The sequence below is a fragment of the Danio rerio genome, chromosome 1, assembly GCF_052040795.2.
Source record: "Danio rerio strain M-AB ecotype USA chromosome 1, GRCz13ab, whole genome shotgun sequence".
Taxonomy (NCBI): Eukaryota; Metazoa; Chordata; class Actinopteri; order Cypriniformes; family Danionidae; genus Danio; species Danio rerio.
The window spans coordinates 27,507,568-27,520,706 of record NC_141021.1 but is presented as its reverse complement, the minus strand read 5'-3'; the positions used below and the strand labels follow the sequence as shown (position 1 = coordinate 27,520,706).

Genomic DNA, 13,139 nt, shown 5'->3' with positions numbered 1-13,139 from the left:
AGGAGACCACTTGAAAATTCTTTTTTTTCTGTATTTGCAAATTACAGATATAAATTTGAGTGTTTTATCTTTATCTTATTTACCCAAAGATGTTAACTTTTACAATCAAATTTTGTATTTATCTTTAGACAACACCATAGGCTACTAATGTTTTGACTTCAGTAGAGCCAAGAAATCAATATTTAGTGAAGCCAATCACAACAAATGAAAAACAAATATATTCTGAAAAATAATCACTTTCTAAATAAACACTTTACAATAAACTGTCACTAGTTAATGTATTTACTAGCATCAACCAATGAACACGTTTAAATAATTTATTAATCAAGTTAAGGTTAGTTTACATTTACTAATGCTTTATTAAAATCAAAAGCTGCTTTTTATGTGGAATAATTGTTAACAGATCATCAAAAAAAATCTTAATATTTTACTTAAACCCATAACTACTTAATCCGTTAAATCTTGAAGTGGTGTCTTAATTTTTTCCCAATATATTCCCAATCTGTATATTGATTCAGTATTAAAATATAATAATAATAAATGTAAATATAATGTTTACATTTTATAAATGAGAAAAAACAATTGACCAAATTAGTGATAACAAAAATAGATCATTACAGAAAGCAATGAGCAAGTCAATACATTTAGATTAGCCTTTTCAATTTATTTGAAACAATCAAATAAAAAACGAACAGTTTAAAAATTGGTGACTTTGAACCTGCTTGCAGGTTTGAAATTTTAAAATCTGTAATGTACATGTACATACATTCTCTAAAAATTTTGTATTCAAAAAAAGAAATCAAATCATAATCATCACATTTAAAGTCCAACCCTTCTCTGTTTATTAAAAATAAAATGCATTTGGCCATCACACAAAAAAGAAAAGTATCTGAATTAACAAGTTGAAAAGTTCACAAAAACGTTGTATACAAAATCATGATGGCAATGGAGTTTAGCAGACTAGGGGTAATTTCCTGCATCACCCACAGAACTATTTTCAGTTCCAGCTGTTGACTGATGCTCATTGTCTAGGAAAGCTTCTGTAGCCATGTTTGCTATTAAGACAGTAGATCTAATGGCACAAACACTGCTGGTTGAGGGTTCACTGGGGTCAGCACTTTCACCGTCACTGTCAGTAGTAATTGTAATGAGAACAGGGCTGAGCTTTCTCGTCCTCTCCTTACTGTTATGTCTCTTGCTCTTCTTCTTGTGTTTCTTCTTCCTCTTGTGATGTCTCTGACTGTGGCCCTCAGATCTGTCATCTATGCTTGGACTTCTAGTTTTCCTCCTTTTAGTATGCTTCTTTTTTTTCTTTTTTCCACCTACTTCATCAGAATCGCCAACCGATTTACTAGAACTCTGCCTTGAGGGTTTCTCATGATGCTTTGTTTTGTACATCCTTTTTTTACCATATTTATCGTGGCATGATGTCTGGCGTGAGGAGCTGGAATTCATTCTAGAACTGCTCCTTGAGCGTCTTCGGTCCTGGCGGCTAGAGGTGTTTATTCTGGAACTGCTTCTTGAGCGACTTCTGACATCATTATTGGAGTAAAGGGATCTAGAAAGGCTTCTTTGATATTTTTCATCTTGACTTTTGTAGGAGCTAGACTTGATTCTAAAATTACTCCTTGAGTGACTTCTGTTCCGCTGACTGGACTGGCTTACTCTAGAACTACTCCTAGAATGATTTCTGTTCCGCCGATTTGAATAGCCTTTTCTAGAATTACTCCTTGAGAGACTTCTGTTCTGCCGACTGGACTGGCTTATTCTAGAATTACTCCTTGAGTGTCTTCTATTCCGTTGATTAAATGGGCTTGTTCTTGAATAACTCCTTGAACAACTTCTATTATGCCGATTGGATTGGCTTTTTCTAGAATTACTCCTTGAGTGTCTTCTATTCCGTTCATTAAATGGGCTTGTTCTTGAATAACTCCTTGAACAACTTCTATTACGCCGATTGGATTGGCTTTTTCCAGAATTACTCCTTGAGTGACTTCTATTCCGTTGATTGGACCGGCTTATTCTTGAATTACTCCTTGAGCGACTCCTATTACGCCGATTCGACTGGCTTATTCTTGAATTACTCCTTGAGCGACTTCTGTCCAGAAGGTCCTTACATCTTCTTTTGCCGTGTGATCGAGAACCAAACTGATCATTTACACTTCTGTAGTAGCTTGTATAAGATGAGCTTGTTTCTGTATAAGCTTTTCTGCTGTTGTCATGACTGTAATAGCTATAAGAATGCCAATAGGATGAAGAGTGACGACTTGTTTCCTTTTCTCCTCTCTGCTTATTCTTGCTCTCTTTACACAATGGTTGCTTCTTTCTATGAGACGAAGAGTGTATCCTTTTGCTTTGTGAGGATCCTTCTCTAGATCCTGAAAAAGTATTGTCATATTTACTGTTTTTTCTAAGTTGTATGGAGGTGTCTTCAAATGAGCGTGAAGAACTTGCTGGCCCCCTCAAGGGTCTCTGTGAGGCAGTGGGTGATGCATCTGAATCTGAAATAAAACGAATGAGTTGGGGAGCTTGAGAGTTTCGTGGACTTGCATTCTGCTCAGTCTCGGAATTTTCAGAATCAGAAGAAAGCTGGACCAGTTCTGGTGTCCTCTCTGCCACGGGCTTAACATAGCCAATAATAACACAGTCCTCATCATTGCTAGAGGAATGATCCTCTTCTGGTTGAATAGTAGAAGGATTTGCTGGATGGTCCTGATGTCGTACTGCAGCAATAGGCATTACTGCTTCCCCTACACTACTATCAGAGTCTGAGTCCCTCACGTGGACGGGTAACACCTGAGAACGCTCTGAAGAGTAGGATGGTCCTGGAGTCTCATCATCCCATGCTGTTTGGCTTGAGGTCACCCTAGGAGTGGCAAAATCCTGGGCTCCTGACACTAAAGATTCGCTCTCATCCTCAGAGATGGCGATCACAGAGTTTTCCGAACTGCTACCTTCTCCTGTCGGTCTTGGCAAGTCATAAACAGCACGATGGTCATATGCCTCCATATTGAACGGCGATCGAGCAAAGCTGAGAAACTCATGTAAGAAGTGCTCTGTGTGGGACAGTAAGAAGGGCCGAAGCTCATGTTGAACAGCCTGGTCGTCCAAGTTATGTCGAGTGATCAGAGTCATAATGATGTGCTGCACAATGTTGACCAGAGAACCATGAGCACCGTACAGAACAGTCAGTTCTCGTCTCAGCCAAGGTACAAGCCTGTGGAGGCAAGCAGGATTTCTTTTGAAGAACTCTGCTGAGGTCTCTCTCGTACGCCCACCATCCTGCACGCTTTGGACCTGCACACCTCTTCTGTACAAGGCTCGTCTGAACTTAACCACTTCTTGATCTTGAAGACTTCGCAAAGACCTACCCTCACTCTCTCTTCTCTGCCTTACTGTCAGCCTCCTGATCATGCTATGTAGATCTCTGTTGTGCCGTTGTGGAAGAGATCCTCTCAGACCCTCAAATATGATCCCATGGTCGGGAGGAGGAGACGTTCGCCTCTGTACTGGTCTGCGGTCACCTGTAAGCGTGGTGCGATACCTGAATCTTTGCCCTGCCATGTTTCCAAATGAGCCATTTTCAGTTGGTCGCAGGTCAAACCTCTTGTAGTCATCTTCAGACTTAATAGTGTGATAGAATGAATTAAATGGCTGTTTGCATAAAGGGCATTCAGCTTTGTTCTTGGACCATTCATGGATGCAGCAGAAGCAGAACTTGTGAAGGCACACATCAAGATATGATATGTTTTTAAAGTGATCCAGGCAGATTGGGCATTTTGATTCTGGAGATGCTCCTTTTGAGATTGTGTTTAACACAACACCTGATGGCCGCTCCTTTATCTGTGGTGATGCCATGACCTGATAGAAGAAACATTTGAATTACTGTTAAACTACTTGAAGTGTTCTTCGGATGCAATGTAAAAGTGGCTGTTGAAAAAGTAAACATAACATTATAAATTAAAGGAATAATTTATTCATTTCAATAATTTTTATTAAGTATACACTGAAATGAGAAATGAAGTTCTGGAAAATAAAACTTAATGGAGGTTTGGGGGTTTATTTAATGGGGTCATTCATTCATTTTCTTGTCGGCTTAGTCCCTTTATTAATCCAGGGTCGCCACAGCGGAATGAACCGCCAACTTGTCCGGCAGGTTTTTACGCAGCGGATGCCCTTCCAGCCGCAACCCATCTCTAGGAAACATCCACCAGCTTGGCAGCTTTGACCAGCTAAGCCACAGCAGGGTAGTACAGTAAATTATAATTGTTATATTTGTCATTAGCGGGTGGCGTGGTGGTGCAGCGAGTAACGCTGTCACCTCGCAGCAAGAAGGTTGCTGGAAATCTCGGCTGGGTCAGTTGGCATTTATGTGTGGAGTTTGCATGTTCTCCCTGTGTTCGCGTGGGTTTCCTCCAGGAGCTCTTGTTTCCCCCACAGTCCAGCCACATGCACTATAGGTGAATTGGGTAAGCTAAATTGTCTGTAGTGTATGTATGTGTGTGACTGAGCAGCTGGAAAGGCATCTGCTGCGTAAAACATATGCTGGATAAATTGGCGGTTATTAATAATTAATAATCAATTATTAAGAATATTAATAATTGCATTATTAATAGTACTGGTATACTAATTGTTACTATTTCTGATAAACATTTTCACTAAAGTCAAAACGCTTATAAACATTTTAAACCATAGTGACCCACAATATATATATATATATATATATATATATATATATATATATATATATATATATATATATATATATATATATATATATATAGTGCGTGTATAAATATGATTACATAAAGAGCAATAACATTAGTTTTTATCAGAATATGTTTATTCATATTACAAAGTCTATATACAACATAATGCCTGTATATTTAGTGTTTGTGTTTACTGAAAAGTCTCTGCAGTGTAATTTTAGCTCGTGTTTTAATAGAAACAATACATTTCTATAACAAATCGCTATGAAAATGACTTTTTACACATCTCATTGAAAATGTTTTTAAACTTACTCGTTCGTGTATTCGTTGAAACTTTTGAAGTTCTTAGATCCTCTTAAATCCGCCAGAAGCATCTCGCTTTATATTTGGAACGAACAAGAAAGCATTAGGAGTTGTACTGTTTTAAAAGTGTATTACAGAATTCTTAAAATCACGATGACCTGAAATAATGTAACTTACTGTCTAACACAATCGTGCTGGTTTAAAGATCATTACGCGACAATCGGGTATCCTGAAATGCATCGTCTATGATGGATTTTATTGTTACTCGTTTGACAACTTGTTTAAAAAATATAAAAAAGACTTATTGACGACCAAAAACGATGAACTTCTCTCAGTCGGTCTATATCAGCAGTGTTGATAATGACGTAACAAAACAGAACATTGCGGAAGTAAACTGCATCAAATTTTCAATTCTTCCGGTTTTTTGCTTCATAATAAAAGCACATTACCCGTGCGCTAAAACAAAGGTTTTCAAAGTGACCAAAAATCTATACGAATGCTTTTTGATTAAAATACATTTAAACAAGAACGCTCTCAGAAACGTTTAAGAATAGTTGAAAAACAATCTGCAACGTGTAGAGTAAATTCAAGAATATACTCTTATATACAGGTAAATTGTAACTTCACAATGAAGCCAAAATAAACACTTAGTTTTTTAGCACATTTTTTAAAACAGTCTTAACATTCTTTGAACTGGTCCAAGACCACCAAAATATAAAGTGTATTTGTCATGGTGTGAGCCACACTGCTCAAAATATCAGGTTTTTTTCACCATGACAGTCAACCATGGAAATTAAGATTTGAAAAAAATTCTGATAGTTGTTAAGAGTAAATGGTACATAGAAAAATATGAACATTTGTATTTAGCCTATATGCTACAATTTTTTTGTATGAATGAATTACATGTAGAATGAAATCTTGCTTGACCAATTACTGTATTGTATATTTCATATTTCTTGTTACCACAAATAAACAATACTACAAAGTATCTATTAAAAATGATTCTAGGTGGACATCCTGCCGCTTTTGTTCACCTTGCCAGGATTACATGTCTGCCAATTGCTCAAGATGTTGCAGAAGTTCTACATTCTTAAAAAGGTAGTGCTTTGGCTGTGGGCAATCTACATATATGCTGCCAAAACTGATTGTAAATTTACCAATTGTAATTTACCATAATTATGTTTTAAAGAGAGCTCAGGGTATCTTATGCACCCCAGATGCTGCTGCCATCAGGACGTTGTTTTAGATTTCCTATTTGCAGGAAATCTTTCGTCTTCAATAATGGTGGCCATTAGGTCATTAAATGAGTCCAGCGGGGAGGGAGATGCATCAAAAAAATTATGAATTGTATGTTTTGCGGTTATATTTTGGCAATGTGTACATGAAACTTCGCATGTGTTATGACACCTTGCTGCAACTTTAGTTTCCCTAATTGGGATAAAAAAAAGTTGAGTCTGAAATAGATAAAGCAAATTATATTGTAGAGGTACTTTACCAATTTAGCAGACATAACAAACACTGTCAATATCAGGTTTTTATCTATGGTGTAAACATAAACGCGTGTTTGCAAATGTTTAATAATTCAATAAACTGTTTTGACTGTGATGGCTTACTCAATGAAAAAGGATTGAGAAGTTGTGAAGAATTTGACAGTTTAAATGAGAATCGACTCATCAGTTTTGATCAACAGGCCATATGCAGTTTGTAGTTTTTGTCCAAACTACAAACAATTGTACTTAGTGTTTGCACACACGTGCCAAAGCATTTGCAATTTGCTTAAATCAATAAGAAATGCCACTCTGAGGTGAACAAGAAGCTAATTGTTCAGAGGTCTAAATTATTGTTTTGAAAAATTTAAATTTCAATCAAGAAATGAGCCAAAGCTATTGATAAAAACTGTTATTACTTTGCCTTTGTAATCTTCCATCAAAACAAAGCAAGAACTTCCTTTTGCTACTTAATTTGCACATTCCTCTTCTGTGTTTACTGATGTGAGAGCTGTGTGAGAGGGGTGCAATAGTGCACACACCATGTCATAATCATGTAAATTCAACAAGTAACATGCATTTATGTCCCTGTACCAATCGTAATTATAACTACAACTTGTAAAAATCTTAAGGAAAATGGATGTGACATTTTGAAAATAACAAAACAACTGTTGATTTATTTTTGAGCTTGAGATATTTTTAGTATAAACTGTTGAAAATGTGACTTTTCATGACAGAGTAATTAAATACATTTAAGAAGTAATCTCTGTGAAATGGCACAGGCGACATGATAAAGTATAATAAACTTTATTGACATAGTATACACAAAAACATGCACACAGGCATATTGAAACTGAATTTAATCAGGTATCATTAATGATGACCATGACTGTCTTCGGGAAAATCTGGGACAACCTCTCCTGTTTCCAAAATGACGTCTCCCTAAAAAAGCACAAAGAAACACTAATGAGAAGGGCTGCGACATGACAAGCCCCACCCAGAGCAAATGTGTGACTGCAGTCTGTGTGTGACAGTCTTACTAGCCAATTGAGTGAGGACACGTTTGTTCAGAATTGTGTGACCGAACTATGCAGAAAGCCCATAATAAAACAAACAAACAAACAAACAAGCAAGCAAGCAAACAAACAGGAAAGCACAGACAAGTGGGATGATGGCGTCTGCCGCTTCAGAAGCATTAATGGACGAAATTAATATAAAAGTAAAACAGCATGTCGCGACTCGCTAAAAGGGGAACATTTTAGTTTCAAAGACACAGACACTGAACAAAGACAGGTCATTTGTAAGAGCTGTCGCAAAAGTGCCACAGCATGAGGAAATACAACAATCAGCACCACAGACAGCTATATGCGGAGTATCTTGATAAAAAGTCAACTAAAAGTACTGCCAGTGACACTCAATCTAATAGCAAGTGACGGCAAACAAGTTGTTTGCAGCTGTTCCACCATATGAAAAAACACCATAAAGGAACCAGGAGATAACTAACGCGATAACTCACTACTGTTTGCTCTAGAAAAAATTAGTTTTTAGTTCTGAATATTTCAAAACATTTTTGAATAGAAGTTGGTGTAAGTTAATATCTTTTCAGTTCCTTGTTGAACTGACACTCACTGCATTTTAGCAGTAAGAAATTACGATACAGAATATTAAGCTGAAGCTTAACTACAAAATTAAATCACAAATCAAACCAAAATCGTAATATCTAAAAAAAATAAAAATAAAATAAAAAAATAATAAATAAAATCACAATTATATATTCTCCCCCGATTCGCACAGCCCTATTTATGAGGGACTATAGAAACATCAAAATGAATTATTATTTAATGTCAATTCACAAAACGCAATCTGAATATTAGTGTGCTAATAACGTTTGGAGAAGGCATGTAGGCAACACTTTAAAATATTCGTCCATTAGTTAATGCATTTAGTAACATGAACTAAGTATGAAAAATCTTGTAGAGCATTTATTAATAACCATAGCTTAACATTTACTTTCTTTAAGCAACATTAGCAATTGTAACAAATTTAGTAAAAGTCATCAATTCATATGACAAGGATCATCTGGGTTACTTTCAAGTTGAACTTGTGTAGTTTTTGATGTATAATCTTTGGATGTCCTGAGCAAAATGTCCTATATAAAGTGCTTTATTTATAAGACTGCCAACAAATGAATTAGATCAAAACAGCTTCTCTAATCTATAAACAGTATTAGCAATTACCAAAATAATTCATGCTTTTAATCCACCAGTTTGTGTAAGTGTTTTAGTCACATAATTATTCATAATGGAGTTATTTTTGTTATCCATGCATATTTAAATTTGCTGTTTTACAAGGATCTGAAAAATATATATATTTATTTATTCAATTCCTTCAGATGCCAATAACAATTTATTTACTTGCAGTCTATAAAGGGGACCTATTATGCTAATTTTTATAAGATGTATATTAAATCTCTGATGTCCCCAGTGGGGATATGTGGTTTCAGCTCGAAATAAAATAAGGTAGATTTTTATATCTCTTTGAAAGGGCCCCTTTTAGGCCTTGATCCAAATTGTGCTGTTTTGGTAACTGTTGATTTAAATTCAAATTATTGCATGTTATTATGAGATTGTGCTCTCTAAAAAAAAAAAAAAAAAAAAAAAAAAAAAAAAAAAAAAAGAGCAAAGCTATAAACATTTGTGTCAGCATAACGGCAGATTCAAAACAGGACTAACATTATCCCTGTGAAAAAAGTGAAAAGAAGTGTCCCAGATACAGGCAGTCTATGGAGACTACAGTGTTCATTTGTGCATCTAAAACTCCACATTTATAATCTCTTAGTAGCTGATATTATCTTCATCAAGTGAAATTTCCAATGGCAGACAGCTGCTTCTCACTCTGGGCTGTTTATGGTAATGAGGGACAGATTATGACTAATAAGGAGGGTTTTCTCCTTAAACACATTATAAAAGTGATTTTTGCATATAGATCCCTTTTAATAGAAAAATATTAAATTTTAAAGGTGGAGTATGTAATTTTCACACCCAGTGGTTGAGCTAGGTTTTGCATTCCTGGATCAAACAAACGCAAGCGCAGGTTAGCAGATTGTAGTTCTGTGTATGTTTTACACATCTGGCTTGGACCAAATATACTTACAGGAAACAGTTTGGGTTTTTGAGCGCTTATTGCAAATGGTGTTTCCTGTGGAACAAAGAAACATCAGCCTATTAGATAAGTGCATTTAAGACATTGAGTGTAACATTTAGCATCAACCAATATATACACAGTAATAATAAACAAACAATATACAAATAACAAAATAATTTTATGTGACACTTATCGAGTATAACAGAAATATGAATGAATACGTCATTCTCTGAAACAAGATGGTGAACATGGTTATTAAGGACTAGGCTTTTCATAGTTTTGGTTCTACTAAACACAATTATCTCTGAATTGATCAACATACTTTAAAGAAACACTGAAATAATATTAAATATAAACATTTCATTGAACAAGAACGAAGTGTTGTGTTTCTGATGTACAACAAATGATTATAAAATGATAATATAATGATATAAATAAATAAAAATATTACACATTATACACACATACATTTTCCTTTCAGACATTACAGTTGATAACCCAAAAAAGTATCCTTTCAGTTACAACCTTTACATTGTTACAGCAATGTAGTGGTTTTCAATTCTAGTCCTCGGGGCCCCCATTTTTTTTATGTCTCTCTTATTTTAGATCAGGGGTGCCCAAACTTTTTCTTATGATGGGCCAAAAATCAAACCTAAATGAGTGCTGTAGACTGAAGGTAAATATACCAATTGGGGTAAAGTTGGTTTTATATTCACACATTCTGACTATCTCCTTGATAATATTATTTCAGAAAAATATTCTTTGCAGATTCTAAATAGTAAAACCGTATTAGCAGCGATTGACTATCAAATTACAGCATTGTTCACGGTCACATAAATAGTGTTAATGTTGTTTTGAAGTCATACTTGCATGTGATTTAAAACCCAATATTCAAAGTACCAAGGTAAACAATATAGAAAGCATGTCACTGGAAGAATCTGCGAATATAAAACCAACTTCACCTCAATAATATACAAAACTGTATTACACCAAAGTTTCCATGAGTATTCTGCCAAGTTTTTAACTGGATTTGGGAACCACTGCAGTAATGAAAGCAGCAGTGTTCAGGAAAAGCAAGGAGTGCAACAGTATTTCGAATAACAAAGTGACATAAAGAACAAATAAACTATTTAAGAACTTACAGAGACGTGGTATTTCAGATAGTAATGCAGGACCCAGGCTGGGAGCAGAACCACCTTGAGGGTTGTAACACCGGCGAAATAGGCTTTATATGTCTGGTTCACGAGAAAAGACAAATTGCATGTTATATTCAGCCGTTAAAATGCTTTTCAGCTCAGCAAATTCTGATGACGCATCACTAACCAGACATTTGTTTAACTTGGATATTACGTATATAGACACTCACGTAAAGTCTCCATAGTGTTTTGGGCTCCAGGAATCGGGTCCAGAATCGCTCTATGCGGCCGGGTGTTGAAGGTGCAACGACGGGCTCTCGAGGACTGAGCTCCTGGTCTTTCAGCCACTGCCGGCGGAGCTTTACTAACTGCTCAAAGCGCAGTTTTTGATCCGGTGTGTATCCGGACATACTGTTTTTGTCTATTTTTTCCAACCAAGCAGAATCTACAATGACAGCTGAAGAGGACAAACTTCCCAGAGTGCAAAGCGAAGTCAAGAACACTGGATATAAACATCGAGCTTTTAGAAGGCGACGCCTACTGATCTGGAGTCGCATAACCTCTGCGATGATAAATCCAACATATGAGGGATTTATAGGAGAAAAAAAGACATCATCCACACGGGGTCGTGCTCTACCAAAGAGCTGTCTTCACGAAGAGAAACTAGTGTTAGAATAGTTCATGGTTTTAAATTAATAAAGACTGTTTAGCAGCACAGTTTTGGTATAACAAACATAAAAAGAATGTTTTAAAAATAGAAATAAACAAGAATATATATTCCAGAATATAATATATTTCATGGTTAGATGACAGGCATATACTTAAACAAGATTTATGCATTGTTTCAACTTTATTAGAACTAGACAAAAACGAATAAATAATAATCCACCTGCATCATATAGTATACAGTGTGGTAAGTTACTTCAAAAATGCAATTATTTGTTACTTACATCATTGCAGTTATATTTATACAATCCTCAGTAGAATTTAAAACTTTCTGTTTTAAATCATCTTTTAGTTGGTGTTGTTTATTAGTAACACTTAAATTTTAAAACTAAAATTAATCTCAGACAGCATGTTTCATACCATATATTGACATGCATTATTAAAATAATTCATAGTTCAAAAATACCTTTTTAATATTTTAAAATATTTAATATTTTAGGCATGTGCAGTTGTCAGAAAAATAAGTCCAAAGACATGTGGTACAGGTGAATTGGGTAAGTTAAAATTGGCCATAGTGTATGTGTGGGAATGAATGGATGTTTCCCAGTTATGGGTTGCGGCTGGAAGGGCAACAGTTCATTCCTCTGTGGCAACCCCTGATTAATAATGGGACTAAGCCGAACAGAAAATAAATTAATAAATTTTTTTCAGCCCTAAAGTATGTGGACATCTAAAATCTAGAACCACCATATTTGGCAGAAAGGGCTTGAATGGCCCTCACTACATTGTACAAACACACAGATAATGACTAGTCCATAGGTGGTGCTAGGGATATTACTTTTTTGTTTATAACTCTGCAATCAGGCTACAATAATCTAAATTACAAGTTTTAGAGAACATCATAACCAGTTCTCAAAATTTGTAGATCATCCATTTTTATATTTAATTTCATAAATGCTAATTAGAGTGAATATAGCTGTCCAGCCAACCGTGACCGTATTGCGTTATTTGTCTATTGAAAAAAAAGCATGACTATTGTAAAATTGTACCATCTAAATGTTGTACACATTACACATCATTTTTTTGTGGTAAGAGCATGACTTTATAAAAAATAGCTGGTAAAATTTTGTAACCAGTTTAACAGAGATTTATAAAATACAGTGAAAAGACAAAAGTATTACAATGAAAAAAATCCATCAGATATTCCTCATAGACCATCAAGTAAATGATTAAATTAACTGTGAAAAACTGACAGTATTAATATGGTTAATATTCATTCATTCATTCATTTATGTTCTTTTCGGCTTAGTCCCTTTATTAATCAGGGGTCGCCACAACGGAATAAACACCAACTTATTCAGCACATGTTTTACGCAGCAGATGCCCTTCCAGCCGCAACACAACACTGGGAAACAGCCACACACTCTTGCACACACTCACATACACTATGGCCAATTTAGCTTATTCAGTTCACTTCTAGCGCATGTCTTTAGATATTGGGGGAAACCGGAGCACCCAGAGGAAACAAACATGTACACGGGGAGAACATGCAAACTCCACACAGAAATGCCAACTGACCCGGCTGGGCGATTGTGCTACCCACTGCACCACCGTGCTGCCCCCTATGGTCAATATAGTATGCTCAATCTTCCCAGAACATAAACATTTCTGCAAAATTGATAATAACTAATAAT

The 13,139-nt window shown here is 35.6% G+C and overlaps 2 protein-coding genes across 2 annotated transcripts; both read right to left on the bottom strand.

Annotated features, from left to right (window-relative positions):
- Positions 1 to 643: 643 nt before the first annotated feature.
- Positions 644 to 5,382, bottom strand: toporsa (topoisomerase I binding, arginine/serine-rich a). The gene is given in 3 exon segments (NM_001305555.1): positions 644 to 3,861; positions 5,022 to 5,087; positions 5,190 to 5,382. A coding segment is annotated over 1 exon segment (2,898 nt). The 5' UTR covers positions 3,859 to 3,861; positions 5,022 to 5,087; positions 5,190 to 5,382; the 3' UTR covers positions 644 to 960.
- A 1,908-nt stretch (positions 5,383 to 7,290) lies between these two features.
- ndufb6 (NADH:ubiquinone oxidoreductase subunit B) lies at positions 7,291 to 11,247 on the bottom strand. Its single transcript, NM_200808.1, has 4 exons — positions 11,010 to 11,247; positions 10,786 to 10,878; positions 9,653 to 9,697; positions 7,291 to 7,441 (listed from the first exon to the last, which is right to left on the bottom strand). Exons 1-4 carry the CDS (start codon positions 11,187 to 11,189, stop codon positions 7,373 to 7,375), a joined length of 387 nt encoding a protein of 128 aa, NP_957102.1. The 5' UTR covers positions 11,190 to 11,247; the 3' UTR covers positions 7,291 to 7,372.
- Between the last annotated feature and the right edge of the window lie 1,892 nt (positions 11,248 to 13,139).